The 22225-nt window shown below is 43.1% G+C and overlaps 1 protein-coding gene across 1 annotated transcript in view; it reads left to right on the top strand.

Moving 5' to 3' along the window:
• LOC126203054 (calcium/calmodulin-dependent protein kinase kinase 1) overlaps positions 1-22225 on the top strand; it is a 540044-nt gene that overhangs the window by 408141 nt on the left and 109678 nt on the right. Inside the window, exon 4 of the mRNA XM_049937293.1 lies at positions 3357-3410. Coding sequence (XP_049793250.1) covers positions 3357-3410 — 54 coding nt within the window. The remainder of the gene's footprint in view (positions 1-3356; positions 3411-22225) is intronic.

The following is a 22225-nucleotide window of genomic DNA, read 5'->3' as shown; positions in this document are numbered from 1 at the left end:
AGGTGGTTCGCGCCCTATCACTTCGAGACCTGCTGTCCTGGAGGCACAGTGGGGAGGAGAGAGAGAGAAAGAGAGAGAGAGGCAGAGGGAGACAGAGAGAGCGAGAGGACGCTGCTGGATGGAGATAAGGCACGCGGCGGCCCGGGCGCTGCTCTGGCCGAGATAAGCGCCGAGCTACGAGGCGACGGAAGCACAAATTAAGGCAGCGCTGGCCGCGATTCTGTTAATGAGCAAACTGCACTCGGCATTGCTGCGGCTCTGGGAAAACACGGAAAAAAAGGAAAACGGGTGGAAACAGAGCACTCTGACGTGTAATCTCGCAGGGAGACTTTTCATATCCGCGCTCAGCATTGCTGTTCCTGGTTTAGCATTTCCGAAGAATTTTTCGCTTCACATCTACTCGTGACTGTAAACTCTGTGAGCCACAGCACAGCGACTGGATACCGGATGACCCTTGGTAGCAATAGTAGAGCTAAGCATAAGTAAGTGTAACGCGCGACTATGGATACCAGCGGAAAAGTGCTCCTATAGGAACACAAAAAAGGGGAAAATGCTCCTGTTTAAAAGACTGAGTAGAAAGTAGGTTGCCACCCGCCCCATTCTACCTTCCTCAGCGCCTTCAAATATTTTCTCAAAAATTATGGCATGAGAACATATTCGCACTCCTTTTAACATACGACTCCTCTTCTCACTCCCCCAAACTCCCACTCATTCATTCATCCCCACAGCTGCTGTCTCTTCACACTGTCACAATCTCACACTTCCTTGTTGTAATTGTCATAGACTCTGTCTCTCATTAACACTTTGTCTTACACACTTCCACATTCTCCTTCTCTTTATTCCTCTTCCATTGGAACTATTTACTTCACTCTTTTCCTAGCATTGTTTTGTTACTGTCTGGTATGTTCAATTGCCACTGTGTCCCTCTCTTTCTCTCATACTGCCATTGACTCCACCGATCCTTCTATATCACAACCACTACTATGTTCCGGCGTTTTTTACACCTCTTTCCCGTTCCCGTTATCTCCTTCTCTCTCAGAGTAAAACAGCACGAATATGTCAGCTGCCAAAATTTTTGTTACAGTTTTTAAAGATGCTGAGGAAGGTAGAATGAGGCAGCTGATACCCAAATGCTGAGTCAGAGATTTTTAAATATAAGCATATTTTCACTTTTTTTCGTCTGGTAAGAGCATTTTTCTGTTGTTTCCCTTATTTTCCTTGTCACTAGTATGAAAAGAACTTTATTTCCAGTAAAATATTGTTATTTTATTTTTGTGATATTTAAATAACCCTAAACAAATAATTTTATACCTCGTACCGTATTTTACGTCCACAAAGTTTTTGTATGTGCTTCAGTAAAACCACATTTTGTTCCCACAATCCTTCTAATGATAATAGAGGAACTTAACAGCATATTTCTCCGTGCTATGTCACTTGATAAACTACGTATTTGGCTCACATCGGATTTGACGCGCTTTTTTCTTGTACAAGTAAGGTAGCTTTGAACGTCTGTATCTCAGAAACAGATAAATGTAGGAAAAAAATTTTCATGTTTATTTGTGGTCTGGATCTTAGCAATATTTCGTAGATATTAGAGCCGTTTGTTGTTTATAGCCGTCTTGGAATCCGCGGCTAGGTTGTGGCACAAAAAAACCATGTTTTTGGAGTTTCTCTCAATGACGGATGAATATTTTTGAAAATGGGAAGATGACACTTCTAGATAGATGCATAGAGAACATCACATTAAAATTTGAGTTATTTGATGTAGTTATTTAGATATCTGCTGCTGACGGCCAAAACATGGTTGAAAACGGTTTTTTTTCTGTTCGTGTTTTCTCAGGAACACTCCATGTATTAATGGTGACACCATAAGCCCCTTAAGGTGCACGGTAGACTACATCTAATGAAGGGAAAAAAGTTACCAACAGATCTGGTTCGTTTCCTAAGTTGGAGGAAGTCTGTAATATTCAAACTTCGTCGCTGTACTGTAGGATAGTAACAGTAAGGCGATCCTTCTGTTGGGTATACATATAGCCTCTAGTCCAAGGTTGTCCAAATGACCTGAGCCTATCTTTCTATCACCAATAGCACCCGACGTATGAGGCCCGGAAAAATCCCGTTTTATGCTGTGCGTTTTGGAACGTATTGGTAAGCATGGTGTCGCATGCGTACCAATAATGATCCGACATCGCCTGACTATTTAATAACGCTTGATTACTTAGTATCACCCTACTAATTGCTGTTTTCACAAGGGATATCTTAATGTCAACAAGAATGGAAGACCCAGAGACGGATCACAGGTCCGCAGTCTTTCTCCTCAACAGTTTAACGTCCATATTGAAGAAGACAGAAAAGAAAGCTTTGGAAGTGAACTCATAGTTAAGAGTGAAATTACACCAATGATAAGAGAGAAAATCCTGACGGCCTGCATCAAACCTGTCAGAAGACTGACGATCGGAAAAAGAGCTTTCAAATTTTACACCGTTGGACTTTAGCAGAACGCTTGCCTAATTTGAACCCAAAATTTCCGACCTAGGAAGATGACAAAGTAGTTAAAGTGCTGGGATAAAACTCACTGCTTTCTGTAAAGCTTTTAAGGCAAATGCTGTTGTGATTCCTATGAAAAGGACGCCACCAGCATATTCCGCTCCCCTCCCCCTCCCCCCGCCCAATCCGAGAAGCCAAGTTGTGTCTCCTATCACCGCGTGGTTAACGATATGTTTAATCTGAAACCTACATTTTTTAATGATCGGATTACTATATAATTTTGTCGTATAATGCTGAGATATAGACGGTCTGAGGGCATGGATTCGAATTCTTGTGGGGAACTAAAATTGTTGGCCGTCAACAGGAAATGCGATACGTTACAACTCTATTCATCACCCCAGTGTTTTCTGTTAAATTGCACTCGCCTGGATAATTTCTCGTGGTGTGAGGGCATGTGAAGCTATGGAGAGATCTGTCCATTGGTACGGACGTTTTGTTCGGAGGTTCTCTGTCTATGGTCTATCTTTCGATTTCTCCATTCCATTCATTCTGTATTCTCCTGTAAAATGCTGACTTTAACATTAAACTACAATAACCAATGACTCATCTCAATCATGCAACACATACACAAACTAGAGATGTAATTGGAGTCGGAGGATATGAACAATGAACCACTTCCACTACGGGTTCCACAAAACAGCAAGCAGCGATTCCTGCATTGTCTTCAATCCATCGGAATTTGCCTTTCGAGGCCCGTTGTTTCCCGCCACTGAGTACGTGTAATTATATCTAGGCACAGTCTGATGGTAGGAACATTTTCGAGCTCTAACAGTACGAAACGACTTACAGATGTTCTCTTGTGTTCACAGGGATCGTTTGGCATCGTAAAGCTGGCCTACAACCAGGAAGACGATACGCACTATGTGAGTACCATACTTTTTACATCATCCACAAGACACTCGGGTTCAAGGCAGAGATACTGAATACAGAGTGATTTTGTGTTGTTAAAATACTACAGTACTGTGTGATATGAGGTTTCCCCGACGCAGGAAGATTTTGAACAGAAGGACTCGAGAATTGACGCTGACAAAGACAAGGGTCTTATTCCCAGACTACCAGCCTCTCCTAGAATTTACGGTGTTCCAAAGATACATAAGGAAATTTATCCTTTGAGGCCAATAGTGAATGGGATCAATTCGCCTACTTACAATTTGAAAAAGTATCTAGTCAGCAAATTAAGACGTCTATTTGGCAAGAAGGACTCTTGTGTGAAGAACTCGACGCACTTTGTAACCTCCCCCTCACTTATCGACCTTAATGACAGTGAAAAATTAAACCGCGTGTACCTAATGGAAATTTGGGAAAAGCAATCGTCACCGAAGTTAATCTGTCGCTAAAGAGGGAGGAAAGGGTTACATCTAAATGAAAGGAAAAATGCAAATAAAACTGGTGGAAATTAAGTTTGAAAAAGGGTAAAGTTAATAAAGAAAGTAAATGTGCGGTCGTTACGTTAACAATTAACTAGCGGTAATTAGATATTTGAGATTTGGGGGAAATTACGGTCGCCAGTCCTATGGACAATTAATATAATAACTGAAAAAGAAAGGTTATTACACATACAATTAGCACTAGAAGCGTGGCAACTGAAGGTTGACACGTGTAGTGTGAAAACTGAAAGTTTGTCAGAAGTAATAAATTTCGCTGCACTCTGACTTAATTTAGCAAAAGAATTAATAAAACCGAAAATTTGAAGTTAATTTAGTGACTGAAATTAATTGTGAGCTTTCTTTCTGAAGCACATCGAAATTCAGTAAAATACGGTTAGTCATGGACTACCTCAACAATCATTTCAAAAGCTACTTGAATCTACGCAATTTAGAAATAAGAGATTTAACTTTGAACTTGAATTAAATGATTCTGAACAATTAACAATAGTAAAATTTAGTACATACCAAGCTGAGCTGCAGTCACAGTTAAGCTAAAATACGGTAACAAAACTCGCACTCTTAATTTGTGCTTGTATAATCTAAATATTGTAGCCAGCTATGAATACCTTAACTGAACTTTGACATTAAAGCAGTGAAATCTAATGATGCTGGCGTTTGAATTTCAACGACACTCGGGCTCATTTCGGAAAAGGAAGAGACCCTGCTTGGCAATGCAATTGGGACAATGAGCAACAAAGTTTCATGCTAAGTTGCTGTAATTTTGTGATGCAACAATTTTAAAAGTTTGAAAATCTGTCTGCCATACAGTTCCAAAACTTTACGTGCTTCCAGTCTTCCTTGTTGGCTGATTGAAGGTTTGAAGCCGTCGATCGAGGAGGTGGCGACAGTCACTCATTGTCGGCCGTCGCTGTTGCAGAAGCTGGATGCTGGCGCGCCTCCTTCTCGACACGGTCACCAGGCGAAACGGGCTCTTGATGTGCGCCAGCTAATGCTTCCCGTCCGTGACACCGTGTCAGAAACTATCATAGCAAGTCGAGCGCAATTACATGCTGCCAAACCCCGAAAGCACGGCAACTCGCGGGAGCGTCACAAAACACACCTGCTCCACTGCACTACCCCAGCCAGACTCTCTCTGCCCGCGCTCCACGCGACAGAGTTAACACTACCAAAGATCCTAAACACTTTAGTTCTCCACACGACCTATCGATGTATTCGTTCGATAGCACAGTTTTCCCTATGCCAGACCCAGCGTTAAAATACAAATAATATTTACAAAACAAACTAATTATGCATCGACATAAATGCATATATATATATATATATATATATATATATATATATATATATATATAAATAGTAAAACAATTACAATATATAAAGACACAGAAATGTCATATGTTCAGGTAACAAAAGTAAGGGAAACAAATTTATAGTACAATAGATGGAAATAGGAGGATATGCATTTCCGGCGTTACACGTGCCCCACATTGTCTGAGGATGTTCGTGTAACCTAAACAGACTCAGAAAATGACCCAAAAAAGAAACAGCGGAAATGCATATTCTCAAATCATCAACAATATTTAGCATTCATCTAATTAACCATAAACCAATTTTTAGACCATAATAATTGAGTGGAGACACTCCTAATCTTATTCCACTCTGTCATCTTACACAAAAGGAAGCGGGTTGACAACATATTAAAATTCATAGAAAACATAGAAAATCGATTAGCTATCCTAAAATCATCAAAATTCCTAACAGTATCAAGAAATGGAATACTATTTACAAAATTAATCAGAGTACATGGTCAAAAAAAACAGATATATCAAAACAGGCAAATTAATAATTAATTGCATAGAGTACACATTTTATATAACCTTTTCATAATTAATATTCTCGTCATGAGAATCCACTTAATGCTAAACAAGAGAATAATATACAGCAGATCGACAAAACATAAATATTGACAGCAGAATTCTTTCACATCAGCTGTCCGGGAAGAAAAACAACTCCGCCTTTCGTACCCCCAAGTACAAAGAATGCAGAGAGCGGCACAAGAGCCGACATCGGCTCCGCCTCGCCAGTATTGTTGCGCCCGCCTGTGCGGCACGCTTGATCTCACTCGCCCTTGTAACGGCATTTCCAGAACGTCCGTTTCACTGAATTCTTTCGGAAAAACTCACTCCCGAGTAATCTCAAGGAGTCCATTAACACTATCACAGTGGATAACTCAACACTGTCCATCATCATATGCATGTACTAGCTTGAAACTTAAAACTGCGTCTAAGTACATCGACAATGACTAGTAAAACACACATCCATGAAATCTTACAGCTAGTTACAAAATCATATTTACATTCCTTAATCTACAGTGACTCAGCTGAAAACTTAAACTAGCAGCTTGGATTTTTCAAATGATTACTAATCAATTCCTCTTAAATCATTCAGTCAAAACTAATTACTTATTAATTACCACTTCTTTAATGTCCTCTTGGCCAGGCAAAAGCATGGCAATCTAGCAGACCTTAAATCTTACACTCTATATTTACATACTGTACAAATTACCCATTGTGTGGTATTAATCGATCCAAGGTTGGTACAATTTCAAGTATACAATGTTCCGTATACCTAATAGTTTTCCAGAGCTTGGATACTCTAAGCAATAAGCATTTGTGTGAGGTGTACCAATGACTTTATATGGTCCATTATAAACAAACTTAAATTTAGAGATTTCATTGTCTATCTCGCTAGATTTCTCATGAGCTTTTACAAGTACTAAGTCTCCGATTGCAAACTTAGCAAAACGCGCTTTAGCGTCATGACGACGTATGCGAGCATCGGCTTTTAGCTTCATTACTTCTCGCAAACGATCTTTTTTCACACCAATACAAATGTCAATTCATGGAGGGAATTTGATTATCTCTTCCACTAAACTTCTGTCACCCAACAGGATTTCCTCTGGAGAAAATCCCGTAGATTCATGTGTCAAGGTGTTCATAATTCTCTCAAATACTGCTACATATTTGCCCCATCCCCTATGGTTGTGATGGCAATAGGTACGGCAAAGTCGGCCTAGCTCGCGCATATACCTCCCAGCGGGATTCCCAGCCGGACAATAAGCTGAAATATGGATCACCTCGACCCCATTACTTTTCCATGCCTTTATTCCACAACTTAGAAGTAAATTGTGCCCCATTGTCTGATAGAATCGCCTTGGGCTTACCAATATGAACAAAATAATCGTTAACAAGCTTGCTATAGACCGCTTTAGCTGTAGCTTTCCTAATCGGGTATAGTTTGATGAACTTGGAAAAAGCTTCTAGCACTACTAAAATGTAGGCAAAGTTGACTTGGGCAAAGGTCCATACAAGTCCACGCACAGTAATGCAAAGGTGTCGTTAGGCCTTATACTTTGCATAGGACCACGACTCGTACAGTTGGTAACCTTCACCTTCTGACATAAATCGCAAGTTTTCACTCTGTCAGTAACGCGTTTTAACATGTTGTTAAAATGCACTACTTCACTCAGCTTTTCCGTACATTTCTTTGGTCCACAGTGACCATACGCCAAATGGTAGTAGTCTATTATTTCCGTGACGTATTTGGTGGGCCAGCATACCCGCCAAATATTACAATCTTCATCCTTACGTATGTACAAGATATGATCGTATATTTTGTAATACTTCCTTAATTTCTCTCCTTCTGGACTCCTTTCGTCATATCGGGTTTTCACCATATTTAAACAACCATCCTCGTTCCGATGACGACGTAGATTCTTACAGATGTTCACTATTAATTTGCGTCCCTCAACTTCTTTAAATAGTATAATTTGACCACCCCATCTGACTCATGTTTCAATAGATCTTGATTAGACTCGGGCAACCGCGACAGCGCATCCGCAACGCAATTGTCGGTCCTTTACGTAACAGATGTCATAGTTAAATTGCTGTAAATACAGCGACCACCTAGTCAGTCTTTCGTGAAGTAGTTTACAGTCCTTCAGATAAGTGAGCGCCTTATGGTCCGTATGAATAATCACTTTACGGTCTCATAGGTAACCCTTGAGCTTCTTGAATCCCCACACGATAGCGAGACACTCTTTCTCAGAAATCGTGTAGTTTCGCTCACTTTTTGATAAAGTTCGACTCGCGAACGCTATCGTCCGGTGTTCCTTATCCTCTCCTTTACCAACTTCTTGGAACAGTTCTACCGCCACCCCGTAATTCGACGAATCCGTTCCCAGATGGAAGGGTAGCGATAAATCAGGATGAAATAGTATGTTAGATCTTAACAACTCGTCTTTTAATCTCTCGAAAGCGGCCTGACACCCGTCAGTCCACACAAACGGAACATTTTTGCGTAAGAGGTTATTCAAATTTTCATCATTAAACACTTGTCCTTCTACAAATTTATGGTAAAATCCTGTGAGCCCTAGAAAACTATTTAACTGTTTCCTAGACGTGGGTGGAGGACAACTCCTTATTGCCTCTAGTTTCTCTGGGTCTTTCGTAATACCAGCGGTGGTAATTACATGCCCTAAAAATTTCAGTTCCTGCTTCACAAATTCGCATTTCTTTAGCTTTAGAGTCATTCCGCCATGGCGCAATGCTCTAAAAACTTCATCTAACAGGTCACAATGGTCATGCCAAGTGGCATTGGCCAACAATAGGTCGTCAACATATACAGTTAATCTTGAACTCAAAGCAGTCCTAGCACTTTATCTAGGGCCCTGATGAATACGGACACAGATATATTAAGTCCAAACGGCAGTACTCTATACTGATAACACCTGCCCGCAAACAAGAAGGCGGTGTATGGCCTAGATTCTTCTTCGAGTTCTATTTGCCAGTAACTAGCCGTCAGATCGAGGCTAGTCATGAACTTAACGTCATGAAAACGTTGCAAAATCTCCTCCATACTCTCTGATCTGTCTGTTTCACCTTGAACGACCCTATCCACCGTGCGTGCGTCAATCACAATACGCACACTACCATCCCGTTTTGCTACAATGACCAAACCGTTACTGTGTGGACTCGTACTTCTTTCAATCAATCCCCATTCGATCATCTTATCTATCTCCCGTTGCACTGCTTCCTTTTTGGACAGCGGTATAGCATACGGTCTCACGAAGAATGGTTCGTGCGGAATTACATGCAACTTGCATTTATATCCTTCCACAAGTCCCGATTTGTCTGAAAACACACTCTTATTCCTCATTATTACTTCATACAGGCCTCGTCTTTGTTCGTGTGTTACGTTTGACACACCGTCTACAATACTTTCCAATTCACTTTCTACACTATTGTCAATGCCGAGATTCCTCACATTACAGTAGTTCAAATTCATACCTACGTCAATAGCATCCGGCCAGTTAACAATGTGTATAGGCTGGTATTGCCTATGCACACCGTCTCCTACCTCGTCAAAACTAACTACTACTGTTTTATCTTGTGACGTACATGTCAAAGTTGTGCTTTCGCAATTAATCACTGCACGGTACTTTAATAGCCAATCTAACCCGATAATTACTTCCGTAGTTAAGTCTGGCACGACGACAAACTCTTGTTCGTATATTGCCCCACATATCTCGAAGTTGACAAAAATCTGTTTTGTGACCGGTTTACTGGCCTTCCCAGTAGCACCGATAATTTTCACTCTTGTTACTGGCATAACTACGATGCCGGGTCTGTCTTTCAGTAACTCAAATATTTTCCCAGATACAGCACGCAATTCTGCACCGGTGTCAATCAACACGTTTAGTTGTAGGTCGTGCATATTAACAGACACTACTATCTGTCTACACTTGTCCTCGACTGTTTCTTTATTTTCCCACAGTAAATCCTCGTCTATATCCAGGTCATTCCAGAAAAAACCATCCGGCTTTGATCCTAAATCCGGCGGCTTTTTCAGCCTCTGTTCGCATACAGTTTTAATTTCAACCCGTTTGTCCTGAGGATTAGTCTGTAGCTTCGCCTCCAATACCGAAACCTTTTCCTGTAACTCGTCAACTAGTGAGTGTTGCTTTGCTATCAATTCACTAATTGTCACCTTCGTTGATTCCACTTTGGTCAGATTGATCTCATCTGCCAATCTACCTGGAGGAATGTGCCCAGTAGTATCTGCAATTACTTCCTCTGGATCTGCGCAACTCACACTGCAACCGTCTGACTGTATAACGTCAGCTGTAACCTCATACACGCTGTAATCTACGTGCTTTTCTACCAATCGTGTCCGGCTATCACTAAAATTTTCGTAATCTGTGTCCTTAATACTCTCGCAATGTTTAAACTGGAGGTTTGCGTCGGACGGGTCGGCTACTTCTACCACTACAACTTTCGGTAAGGTCTGCCGGTTAGGGCCAGAACTTTCCGTTACTACTTCAACATCTAACTCCTGCGGGACGAAACACGACGAATCTTGCTCGTGCTCCCCATTAACATCAACTGTTTCTAGTAAAGTCTGCCGGTTAGGGCCAGAACTTTCCGTTACTACTTCAACATCTAACTCCTGCGGGACGAAACACGACGAATCTTGCTCGTGCTCCCCATTAACATCAACTGTTTCTAGTAAAGTCTGCCGGTTAGGGCCAGAACTTTCTATCACTTCACAACTACTATCTTCCTGTGGGACGAGACGCGGCAAATCCTGCCCGCGCTCCCTATAAACACTCCTCCCGTACAGGCCCCTACAATCTCTTAGTTCGTCGTATAAGCAACCAAACTGCCTTAACCAGACCTCATCCCTCTATGCATCCCCTCGCTCAATGACGGACGTGTTATCCGACATCTGATCTTCTCTCAACAATTGCGAATCATTCTTAAACTCAATCTTCATTTCCGCTGTGGGTGTTACAGCTGCCACTTTATAATCGTTTTCCGGAACACTACTTAAATTGTTCTCACTGACAGTGAATGTATTTTCTACCGCCGTGTCTACAGCTGATCTACTACTTGTGGCCGCACTCCTTTCTCCTAACACTGGCACACTCTCCCGCCGTTGAATATTCCATACGGAATATTCATAACGACGACACCTGGGCTTTCTCTTGTTATTGGGCCTCCAAAATTTCTCCACGCCCAGTCGGCCCCTCACCGGCGCGGCTAATGGTTTCCCTGTCTCGTCTCAGCAGATACGCTCCCCGGATGCTGCTGAGGCGGCTGATCACACCGTCTGGCGTTATTACTATTCTGCGAAGCCCGTATCACGCTAGTATGATACTGGTTTCCGTCATTCCCGTTATTATTTGCATTGTACCGATTGTCATTACGGCCCGAACCACTATTGTTATTGCTGCCAAGATTGCGGTATGCATTATTCCCATAGTTATCGTTGTTGTGGTTGCTGTGGTACCCGTTGTTGTTACCACGGACTCTACCACTGTCGCGACTATTGCGCCAATAGTCCTCGTCCTCAACACTTTCCAGGAAATCATTGATTGTCCTGTAATTGCTTCCTACGTAGCGTTTTGTATCATCTGGAAGCTTCTTGTAGAGTTCCCAGACTATTTCGGATTCCGTGCGGCGATCACGCAAATATTCCAACTTGCGGATCCAACCCTCACAAAACTCCTTCATCGAGCCGCGCGAATTCGCATCGAAAGGCCTCGATACGACAAATTCGCGCCAGACACTTTGCTGTTTTTGCTCTGACCAGTATTCAGCCAGAAACAAATTTTTAAACTCGTCAAAAGTCAGGTTCGTAATGTTGAGGTTTAAGCCCCAACGCTTGGCATCACCAGCCAACACATCAATAACCGCATTAATTTTTCTCTCATTAGTCCATGATCTGGGTAAAACTCTTTCACAGTTTTTAATGAAATCCGTCGCGTGTATACCGCCTTTTTTCAAGGGGTCGAACCGCTCCTCTTTCGTCAACAATTCCGAACTATGTGCACAGATTGGCACATAGCTCTGTTTTTCGTCAAGTTTCTTTTCTAATTCCGACACTCTCATAATTACTTGGCAAGTGGTTGTCGCAAGCGTTTCTACTTCCCTTTTTTTCTCTTCGCAGGTATTAGCCTGCTTCGTCACTTTGGTATCTACTTCGGATACTAAAGCCTTTAAAGTTTCCACCGCCGGCCGCTGGTGGCCGAGCGGTTCTGGCGCTACAGTCTGGAACCGCGCGACCGCTACGGTCGCAGGTTCGATTCCTGCCTCGGGCATGGATGTGTGTGTTGTCCTTAGGTTAGTTAGGTTTAAGTAGTTCTAGGGGACTTATGACCTCAGCAGTTGAGTCCCATAGTGCTCAGAGCCAAAGTTTCCACCTTCTTTTGATCCTCCTTTTTCACTAATTGAATTTGTTCCGTCACCTTATTCTCGATGATCGGAGCAACTGCTTCTCCTACACTTTTCTCGATTCTGCTAATTTCGGAATTAAAACGAGTATTTATGCTCGCAATTTCCGCCTGTACGCCTTTCATTTCCTGTTTAAGATTACCGATTTCGGTATTAATCACAACAATATCTTCTTTGATTTTATCAACTTTTGTGTTAACAACTCCAACATTGTTCTTAACAACTTTAATAGCTTTGTTCTGATGTCTAGCTTTCGTTCAATTTTTTCAGACTGAGCTTCTAGCTTGGCAGCCTGAGCTTCTTGCTTGGCATCATGAGCTTCTTGCTTGGCAGTCTGATCTTCTTGCTTGGCAGACAGAGCTTTAATTTCTGCCGATTGACTCTTGATTTCGTTAGTCAAAACATTCAATAAATCAGTTAAATTCCCGGAAACTACCGGTTTTACTTCCGTAGCGGCTTCCTCTTTAATTGTCCCCCCGTATTCGTCAGCAAGAGATTCAGATTTGATTTTCACTTCCGATTCCGAAACATTTTCTAAAGTTTGGAATTCCATTTCTGCTCTTTGTTGCGATTCGGCGGTCGCGTCTTTCATGCTAGCCGCCTGCCCCTGAACAATGGGTACCGCGGTGCGCGTTTCCCACTGTTCGACCGATTGTTCCGTATCCAAGTCTACCAAATTTTGGCAATTGTTGCCTTCACTCATTTTAATAATTTTCAATATAAATGCCAAATCTCAAATCTAATTAGGATTCCTCACACTAATATTCTCGCTGACGTATCGAACATTTCGTAACCAGTACTTTGTTACGAGATTTGCACAATGCAAAATTCGTGTCCAGAACAACCTCAAATCTGAAGATTGTCCTGTCACCAGGTCGCCACGTGTAACCTCCCCCTCACTTATCGACCTTAATGACAGTGAAAAATTAAACCGCGTGTACCTAATGGAAATTTGGGAAAAGCAATCGTCACCGAAGTTAATCTGTCGCTAAAGAGGGAGGAAAGGGTTACATCTAAATGAAAGGAAAAATGCAAATAAAACTGGTGGAAATTAAGTTTGAAAAAGGGTAAAGTTAATAAAGAAAGTAAATGTGCGGTCGTTACGTTAACAATTAACTAGCGGTAATTAGATATTTGAGATTTGGGGGAAATTACGGTCGCCAGTCCTATGGACAATTAATATAATAACTGAAAAAGAAAGGTTATTACACATACAATTAGCACTAGAAGCGTGGCAACTGAAGGTTGACACGTGTAGTGTGAAAACTGAAAGTTTGTCAGAAGTAATAAATTTCGCTGCACTCTGACTTAATTTAGCAAAAGAATTAATAAAACCGAAAATTTGAAGTTAATTTAGTGACTGAAATTAATTGTGAGCTTTCTTTCTGAAGCACATCGAAATTCAGTAAAATACGGTTAGTCATGGACTACCTCAACAATCATTTCAAAAGCTACTTGAATCTACGCAATTTAGAAATAAGAGATTTAACTTTGAACTTGAATTAAATGATTCTGAACAATTAACAATAGTAAAATTTAGTACATACCAAGCTGAGCTGCAGTCACAGTTAAGCTAAAATACGGTAACAAAACTCGCACTCTTAATTTGTGCTTGTGTAATCTAAATATTGTAGCCAGCTATGAATACCTTAACTGAACTTTGAAATTAAAGCAGTGAAATCTAATGATGCTGGCGTTTGAATTTCAACGACACTCGGGCTCACTTCGGAAAAGGAAGGGACCCTGCTTGGCAATGCAATTGGGACAATGAGCAACAAAGTTTCATGCTAAGTTGCTGTAATTTTGTGATGCAACAATTTTAAAAGTTTGAAAATCTGTCTGCCATACAGTTCCAAAACTTTACGTGCTTCCAGTCTTCCTTGTTGGCTGATTGAAGGTTTGAAGCCGTCGATCGAGGAGGTGGCGACAGTCACTCATTGTCGGCCGTCGCTGTTGCAGAAGCTGGATGTTGGCGCGCCTCCTTCTCGACACGGTCACCAGGCGAAACGGGCTCTTGATGTGCGCCAGCTAATGCTTCCCGTCCGCGACACCGTGTCAGAAACTATCATAGCAAGTCGAGCGCAATTACATGCTGCCAAACCCCGAAAGCACGGCAACTCGCGGGAGCGTCACACAACACACCTGCTCCACTGCACTACCCCAGCCAGACTCTCTCTGCCCGCGCTCCACGCGACAGAGTTAACACTACCAAAGATCCTAAACACTTTAGTTCTCCACACGACCTATCGATGTATTCGTTCGATAGCACAGTTTTCCCTAGGCCAGACCCAGCGTAAAAATACAAATAATATTTACAAAACAAACGAATTATACATCGACATAAATGCATATACACACACACACACACACACACACACACACATATATATATATATATATATATATATATATATATATATATATATATATATATAGTAAAACAATTACAATATATAAAGACACAGAAATGTCATATATTCAGGTAACAAAAATAAGGGAAACAAATTTATAGTACAATAGATGGAAATAGGAGGATATGCATTTCCGGCGTTACAACTTTATACACTCATGCTCATAGATTAAGGATAATTGCAGAATGTGTTGCCACACAACGTGGCACTACACATAATGGCGCTAATAGCATAGGCACATTGGGAACACACACGACACAGATCTGTAAGTCCATGGTATGGGTGATAAGCTGAGAAAGCCGTCCCAAAACACATGTGCTACAAAACTCCACTCTTTCTTGCCCATGTACCCCGGCATCAATATGTGATAAGATCACCATGCACACGTACACAGGCCGCACAACGGGTTGGCATACTCTGGATTAGGTGGTCGAGTAGCTGCTGGGGTATATCTTTCCATTATTGCACCATTGCCTGCCGGAGCTCCTGAAGTGTGCTATGGGTTTGAAGACGTGCACCGATACGTCGACCGAGAGCATCCCAGACGTGCTCGATGGCGTTTAGGTCTGGAGAACTGGCAGGCCACTACATTCGCCTGATATCTTCTGTTTCAAGGTACTCCTCCACGATGGCAGCTCGGTGGGGCCGTGCGTTATCATCCATCAGGAGGAAGGTGGGACCCTCTGCATCCTTGAAAAAGCGGACATACTGGTGCATAATGATGTCCCAATGCACCTGACCTGTTACAGTTCCTCTGTCAAATACATGCAGGGGTGTATGTGCAGCAATCATAATCCCACCTCAAACCATGAAACCACGATTTCCATACAGGTACCTTTCATGGACATAAAGGGGTTGATATCTGGTTCCTAGATCACGCCAGATGGGAACCCGGCGGAATATACCTTGAGTCGTCCGTGAACATAACCTGGGACCACTGTTCCAATGACCACGTACTGAGTTCTTCACACCAGTCTTTACGGGCTCTCCTCTGACCAGGGATCAGTGGAATGTACCTTGCAGGTCTCCAGGCGAATAAACCATGTCTGTTCAGTCATCTCTAGACTGTGTGGAGACAACTGTTCCAGTGGCTGAGGTAAGGACCAGAGCAAGGCTACCTGCAATATTCCGTGGCCTTCTGCGGACACTGATGGTGAGATATCGGTCTTCTTGTGGTGTTGTACAATGTGGACGTCCCGTACTGTAGCGCCTGGACGCGTTTCCTGTCTGCTGGAATCGTTGCCATAATCTTGACAACACACTTTGTGGCACACAGAGGGCTCGCGCTACGACCTTGCTGTGATTGACCAGCCACCAGTCGCCGTAGTATTCTACCCCTAATAACGTCATCAATATGTATTCTTTGAGCCATTTTCAACACACAGTCAACATTAGCACAAAACGTCTGCACACTTGCTCGCTTCAACGTACTCTGACATGCACCAACACACCTCTGCGTATGTGGACTGCTGCCAGCGCCACCGTGCGACGACCGCAAGTCAAATTCACCGCATGGTCATACCCAGAGATGAGTTAAACCAGCCAACCGCCCACCAAAGCGTTGTTCCACCATATATCAGCATTATCCTTAATTTATGAGCGTGAGTGTAGAACGCCTAAACGGAGAAACAATTTTACCTACGGACATCATGGTCAGCTTTGAAGTGAAGTCACTGTTTACGAACGTGCCAATAGATGAAACTATCCGCATCCTTCAGGAGCATGTTCCGCCAGACATATGCTACCTGGCCGGCCAGAGTGGCCGAGCGGTTCTAGGCGCTACAGTCTGGAACTGATCGATAGCCACGGTCGCAGATTCAAGTCCTGCCTCGGCATGGATGTGTGTGATGTCCTTAGGTTAGTTAGGTTTAAGTAGTTCTAAGTTCTAGGGGACTCATAGAAGTTAAGTCCCATAGTTCTCAGAGCCATTTTTTTGTGCTTTGCTGTCCATGGTGGTTATTAAGAACTACGGTCCACCAATAGTAATTTCCAGCGGGCCATCATGAACAGCGGTGACCTACTGTCTTTGAATAAAATTGTTATTTGAGTTCGTCTCATTTCGTATTTCTTGCAGTTGCCTTCTGTACTACAGTGAATCAGTTCTTTCTACGTATGGATTCAGTTTCAAAGAGGTATGTACTTGGCAGGGAAACACCAATCGAATGATACTTTCGTCTACACAACCGTTTATGTAACAGAGATGTGAAGAAAATAGGTGTCATTCATGGTCAGTGAGAAAGTATTGCTGACAATAGAGGTGCATGGCGGATGGCTGTATGAAATGTAATTCAGGCAGCAGAGGAGAAAGTAAGTAACGAACTCACTGTATAAAGAGTAAAGTGGAGAAAGAGAGCAGTTTCAGTCAAAGCGCCTTCAAACTTTGTTTAAACTGTGCGAAGAGCTACCCTCCAGAGTAGGTTCTAATTAGCCACTCCCGGGAATTTACCAATTAAATCTTAGTCTGAAGACGGACGGATCCCTAGTTGCCTTGAAGTCTTTTTTTATTATTTTTCTTTCTGCTATGAAGGTGGTGAAATGGTATGTGACGCACTCCTGTCGACAGCGTTGGATGTGAAACTGTTGGAGCCCAACTGTTAAGCTACTCAAAACGGAGAATCTGACGAAAGAAGAACGAAAGGGGTTGGTTTTAGAAATACACTATGTAAATTTCTTCCGATTTCACGGTCTGTAAGACGTCAGGCTATGCTGTGGAATGTATATGACAGAAGGCATAATGACCTAACATGATATTCGTGTTCTCCGCCAGAATGAGTCACCGGGTCACCAGAGAGGATTGTGAGTGTTGGTCTAAATATGTTGTCCCCAAGCTTTCTGAGACCTTACCACTGAGTGCGAACAGATTTCCATCATCAGCACTGGGGCCCAGCTAAACCTTGATATAAAAAAGATTTGTCTTTGAACACTTGCATTTTTAATCTGACTAAAATAAATAAGATTTAGTTTTTGAAAGATTTGTTAAACACCTCCTGCGGGTCCAGGGATTAGAATAGGCCTGAGGTATTCCTGCCTGCCGTAAGAGGTGACTAAAAAGAGTCTCACACGTTTTGGACTTTATGTGATGGTCCCCTGTCAGGTTTGACCACAATCTTTCTAAATTTATCCGAAGAGCGAGCCAACTGAGGAAAGACACCTTTTAAGGTGCATCAAGTCGATCATGCATTGAGATCTATAGCCCATTTTCTCGTCGTCGCATTGCAGTCCCACCAATTCTCCATCTCTTGGGCGAGGACACCTTCCTCGGTGCCTTTTCCACCATGGACTATGCAGTGTCGCTTTCTGCGCCTACGATGACCATGGACTTCTTGGGACCTCACATCCAGCACGGTAGGCAGTCCCTTGTGGTGGGGCCACCATGTACCCCGTTGGTTGTAGCCCCTGACAATACATGATTGCTCTGCTGATGCCTGCGCCGTTAAATCCCCACGTATGCCATGGAGTAGATGCCCATCCCCCTGGGGCACTGGGACTCCCAGCAATGACCATCCTGCCAGGTGGCCCTTGCTGAGTCTGGGTGGTGCCTGTCGAGAGGGCCCCTGGTCAAAGTGGGTGGCATCGGGGCGGATGACACGACGTGAAGAGTAGTACTTCATTTCTTGCTGGTGGTCCACTGCTAGCATTCTCTAAGCAGGCAAAGTCTAACTTCAATTGTAAGCAGTATGACCCCAAATCGCCAAGCTAAGGATGGCAGAGAAGCTTATTCACCCCTGTACCTCGTATGTACGAGAGTTGAGGGGAATCTGTCATGTCCATGAAGCCTCGGATTTTGGTGGAGCATTTGAAGGACAAGTTTGGGGAGGTGAAGGGCTTGTCCAAAATGCGCTCTGCGTCAGTCTTGATAAAAACAGCATCCTCTGCCCAGTCACGTTCATTACACCTTGTGACAAGTTAGGGGATGTTTCTGTTACCGTCACACTCCATAAGAGCTTAAATATAGTCCAGGGTATTATATTCCTCAGAGACCTTCTTTTGCAGTCTGAGGACGAGCTGCTCGCCAATTTAGAGCGGCGAGGTGTTTATTTCGTCTGGCGCGTCCATCAGGGTCCAAGGGATAACCAGGTTGCCACCAGTGCATCTTGGCCTTCGAGGGTGACACATTGACCGAGAAGGTCAAGGTGATAGTCTACTGCTGTGATGTCAAGCCATGTATCCCTCCCTCAATTCAGTGCTTTATGTGCTTGAAGTTAGGCCATATGTCTTCCCACTGTACTTACAGTGTCACATGTCGAGATCGTGGACCTCCATCACATCCCAGTACTCCATGTCCCCCACCACCTCCCATCTGTGTCAACTGCAGACAGCATCATTCATCTGGCTCACCAGAATGCAGGATTTTAAAGGAAGAGAGGAAAATTTTGGAGTATAAGACCCTGGACCGACTGACCCACACTGAGGCTAAGAGGAAATTTGAGCGCCTACATCCTGTGGCTGTGACCTCCACATACACTGCCATTACGAGAACAGTTCTCACCCCATCACTTCCTCGCATTCCTGTCGCCTCTCAGAACCAGAAGCCTACACCTGCCCCTTGATGACGGGGGACTCTTCCCTCCCTGTTGCTCCCACACCACCTACTTTGGGAGCAACACCCTCTCAATGATTGGGAATATCAGTCCCCACTTCTGAGCCAGAGAAGCGTAAGTCTTCTTTGGCTCCACTCGCTAGGAAGGGGTCCCTTGTGACACTCCCTTCCCAGGTTTCTGATAGTGGGAAAGATGACACCCACCAGTGGCTGAAGAGTGCAAGAGCAGGTGGTCGTTGGGCTTCATGATCATCGTCAGTCTCAGAGACTGAATCAATGAAGTCCTTCCAGCCACGGAAACCCAAGGAGCAGTGAGAGAAATCCAAAAAGAAGGTCCCCAAGACCAAGGGAAGTGCGGTGGCGTCCACATCACCGCTACCTACCCGCTCTGTGTCTGCAGATGAGGTGGAGATTCTGGCGTCTGCTGAGTACCTAGATCTCGCTGGATCCCCAAACACAATGGATATAGTCTGTGCAGGCAAAAAGTCGGTGGCAGCAGGTGACCATGAGGCGTAAATTGCCTCATTGAATGTTCCATGCCTTCTCAGTCTCACGATGACGTCATCCTCCAGTGGAATTGAGGCGTTTTTTTTTTCCACCGCCTGGCTAGGCTACGGTAACTGTTAAGCTTTACACCTGCTTCCAGACCCCCAGGAAACCTGGTTGCTTGTAATGTGGACCCCGGCCCTCCGCAGCTATAAGGGATACTACAGGAACTGTAGGGACTGTAGGGACTATAATAGAGTTTCAGGTGGAGTTCGCGTTTATGTCCTAAACTCTGTCTATAGTGAAACTGTGCCCCTTCAAACCACTCTTGAAGATGTGGCTGTCAGAATAAGTACGATGCAGGAAATAACTGTCTGCAATGTATATATTCCTCCAGATGGTGCAGTATCCCTGAATGTATTAACTGCACTAATTGATCAACTTCCTAAACCTGTTCTAATTTTTGGGAGATTTTAATGCCCATAACCCCTTGTGGAGTGGCATAATACTTACCGGCTGAGGCAGAGATGTCGAAACTTTACCATCTCAGCTCGACGTCTGCCTCTTAAATACTGGGGCCGCCATACATTTCAGTGTGGCTCAAGGTAGTTACTCGGCCACTGATTTATCAGTTTGCAGCCCAGGACTTCTCCCATCTATCCATTGGAGAGCACATGGTGACCTGTGTGACAGCGACCACTTCCCCATCTTCCTGTCACTACCCCTCCTCAAACAAACGGACGCCCAGATGGGCTTTAAACAAGGCGGACTGGGAAACTTTCACCTCTGCTGTCACCATTGAATCTCCCCCACACGGTACCACCGATGGGATGGTTGAGCAGGTGACTACAACAATCCCATCGCCGGTATTGCCAAAACTTTTTACTTATGTGGATATGATGTCTGTTGTTTCGGACATGACCTTCTTATGTGCCGATGCACACATATTGCCCGAACTCTTACTGGACTAGTAATATTTCCTTTAATGTGTGTAAAACTTAGTTAAATCCCTGGCTACTTTATTGAAGTTGTGATTTACATTACAAATAGACTATCTAAACTGCACATGCCGCACTGTGTCTCTAAGAAATGACCTCATACCTAGCAAATATTTGAAATAGTAAGGAGCATTGGATGAAAATATAAGATGAACCTTATGTACAAAACACCAATATTTTTTATTACAGTGGTCATTATGGTCAGAAAACATCTACATGTAGGAGGAATTATGCAATATTATATGCCAGATACAAGGTAAAGTTAACAAGAGGAGCAACAAATGGTCATGAAAATCTACACGAAAAACTAGTATGCACACAATAATAGAAAATGCTCGTTACTCATAAGTAACAACTGATTTGTTAAACATAGGAACAGATGTAATAAAAAAAATTACATGAAAAGCATAAACGCAACTTAAGAGGAAGAAGGTACATGCACCAAAGGTGGAGGACAAACAAACAAATGTATCGTGCCAGAATGAGATTTTCCCTCTGCAGCGGAGTGTGCGCTGATATGAAACTTCCTGGCAGATTAAAACTGTGTGCCGAACCGAGACTCGAACTCGGGACCTTTGCCTTTCGCGGGCAAGTGCTCTACCAACTGAGCTACCCCAGCAAGACTCACGCCCCGTCCTCACAGCTTTACTTCTGCCAGTACCTCGACTCCTACCTTCCAAACTTTACAGAAGCTCTCCTGCGAACCTCGCGGAACTAGCACTCCTGAAAGAAAGGATATTGCGAAGACATGGCTTAGCCACAGCCTGGGGGATGTTTCCAGAATGAGATTTTCGCTCTGCCGCGGAGTGTGCGCTGATATGAAAGTTTGGCTCCAGTGCTCAGTTATACAGCGCGTCGTATGTTCACTGTCTTGTGTGTAAATGCATTTTTGTACAAGGAAATAATCACCAAAGTAGACCATATGAAAATATTTGCAATGGTAACTGTCACCTTTCTGTATCCACAAAATTTCTTTCGTATGCCACGAAGCCCGTTCATGTTGCAGTTGCGAGTAGAAACTATATTCTCGCTGAAAATCACCTAATTGCTTTGAATACATACCAACACAGATAGTGGCAAAATATATAGAAGAGTGGCCAAAATCATCGCACTTAAATTTCCTTTCACTACTTGTTAGCTGATCGTCTATAAGCTGTTCCAAAGCTTTAAATTTGTCTGTATGTGCGGAACAAACTAATAAAATGTTATCTGAGTTTCTGCTTCTGTTATTTGAAATGATATGTATTTGTTCGTGTTCTTCACGGTTTGGAATATCAAGATATTCGACTTTTTTCTCTCCATGAGCTGTGTTGGTACAGGATATTACTGTGTTTTCTTTGGACAATTGTTCTGCTTTACCACTGCGTGAATTTGTGTCACAGTTTAAACTTGTGTCGGTTAATTTTGTGTTAGTATTTACTTCACGTTATCGTTGTATAGTTTTTAAGTTATTTTGTTCAGTATCAAGGCTGCATAGCGTGGCCTTAAGCCTCCTAATTGATTTTGTGTATTGCCTATTACGTGCTGTCTTCCTTCTTTCTTTGTCGTCTTTTCCCGTAGT

Source organism: Schistocerca nitens, chromosome 9 (assembly GCF_023898315.1).
Source record: "Schistocerca nitens isolate TAMUIC-IGC-003100 chromosome 9, iqSchNite1.1, whole genome shotgun sequence".
NCBI classification, from domain to species: domain Eukaryota; kingdom Metazoa; phylum Arthropoda; class Insecta; order Orthoptera; family Acrididae; genus Schistocerca; species Schistocerca nitens.
This window is presented reverse-complemented; position numbering and strand designations above follow the sequence as displayed.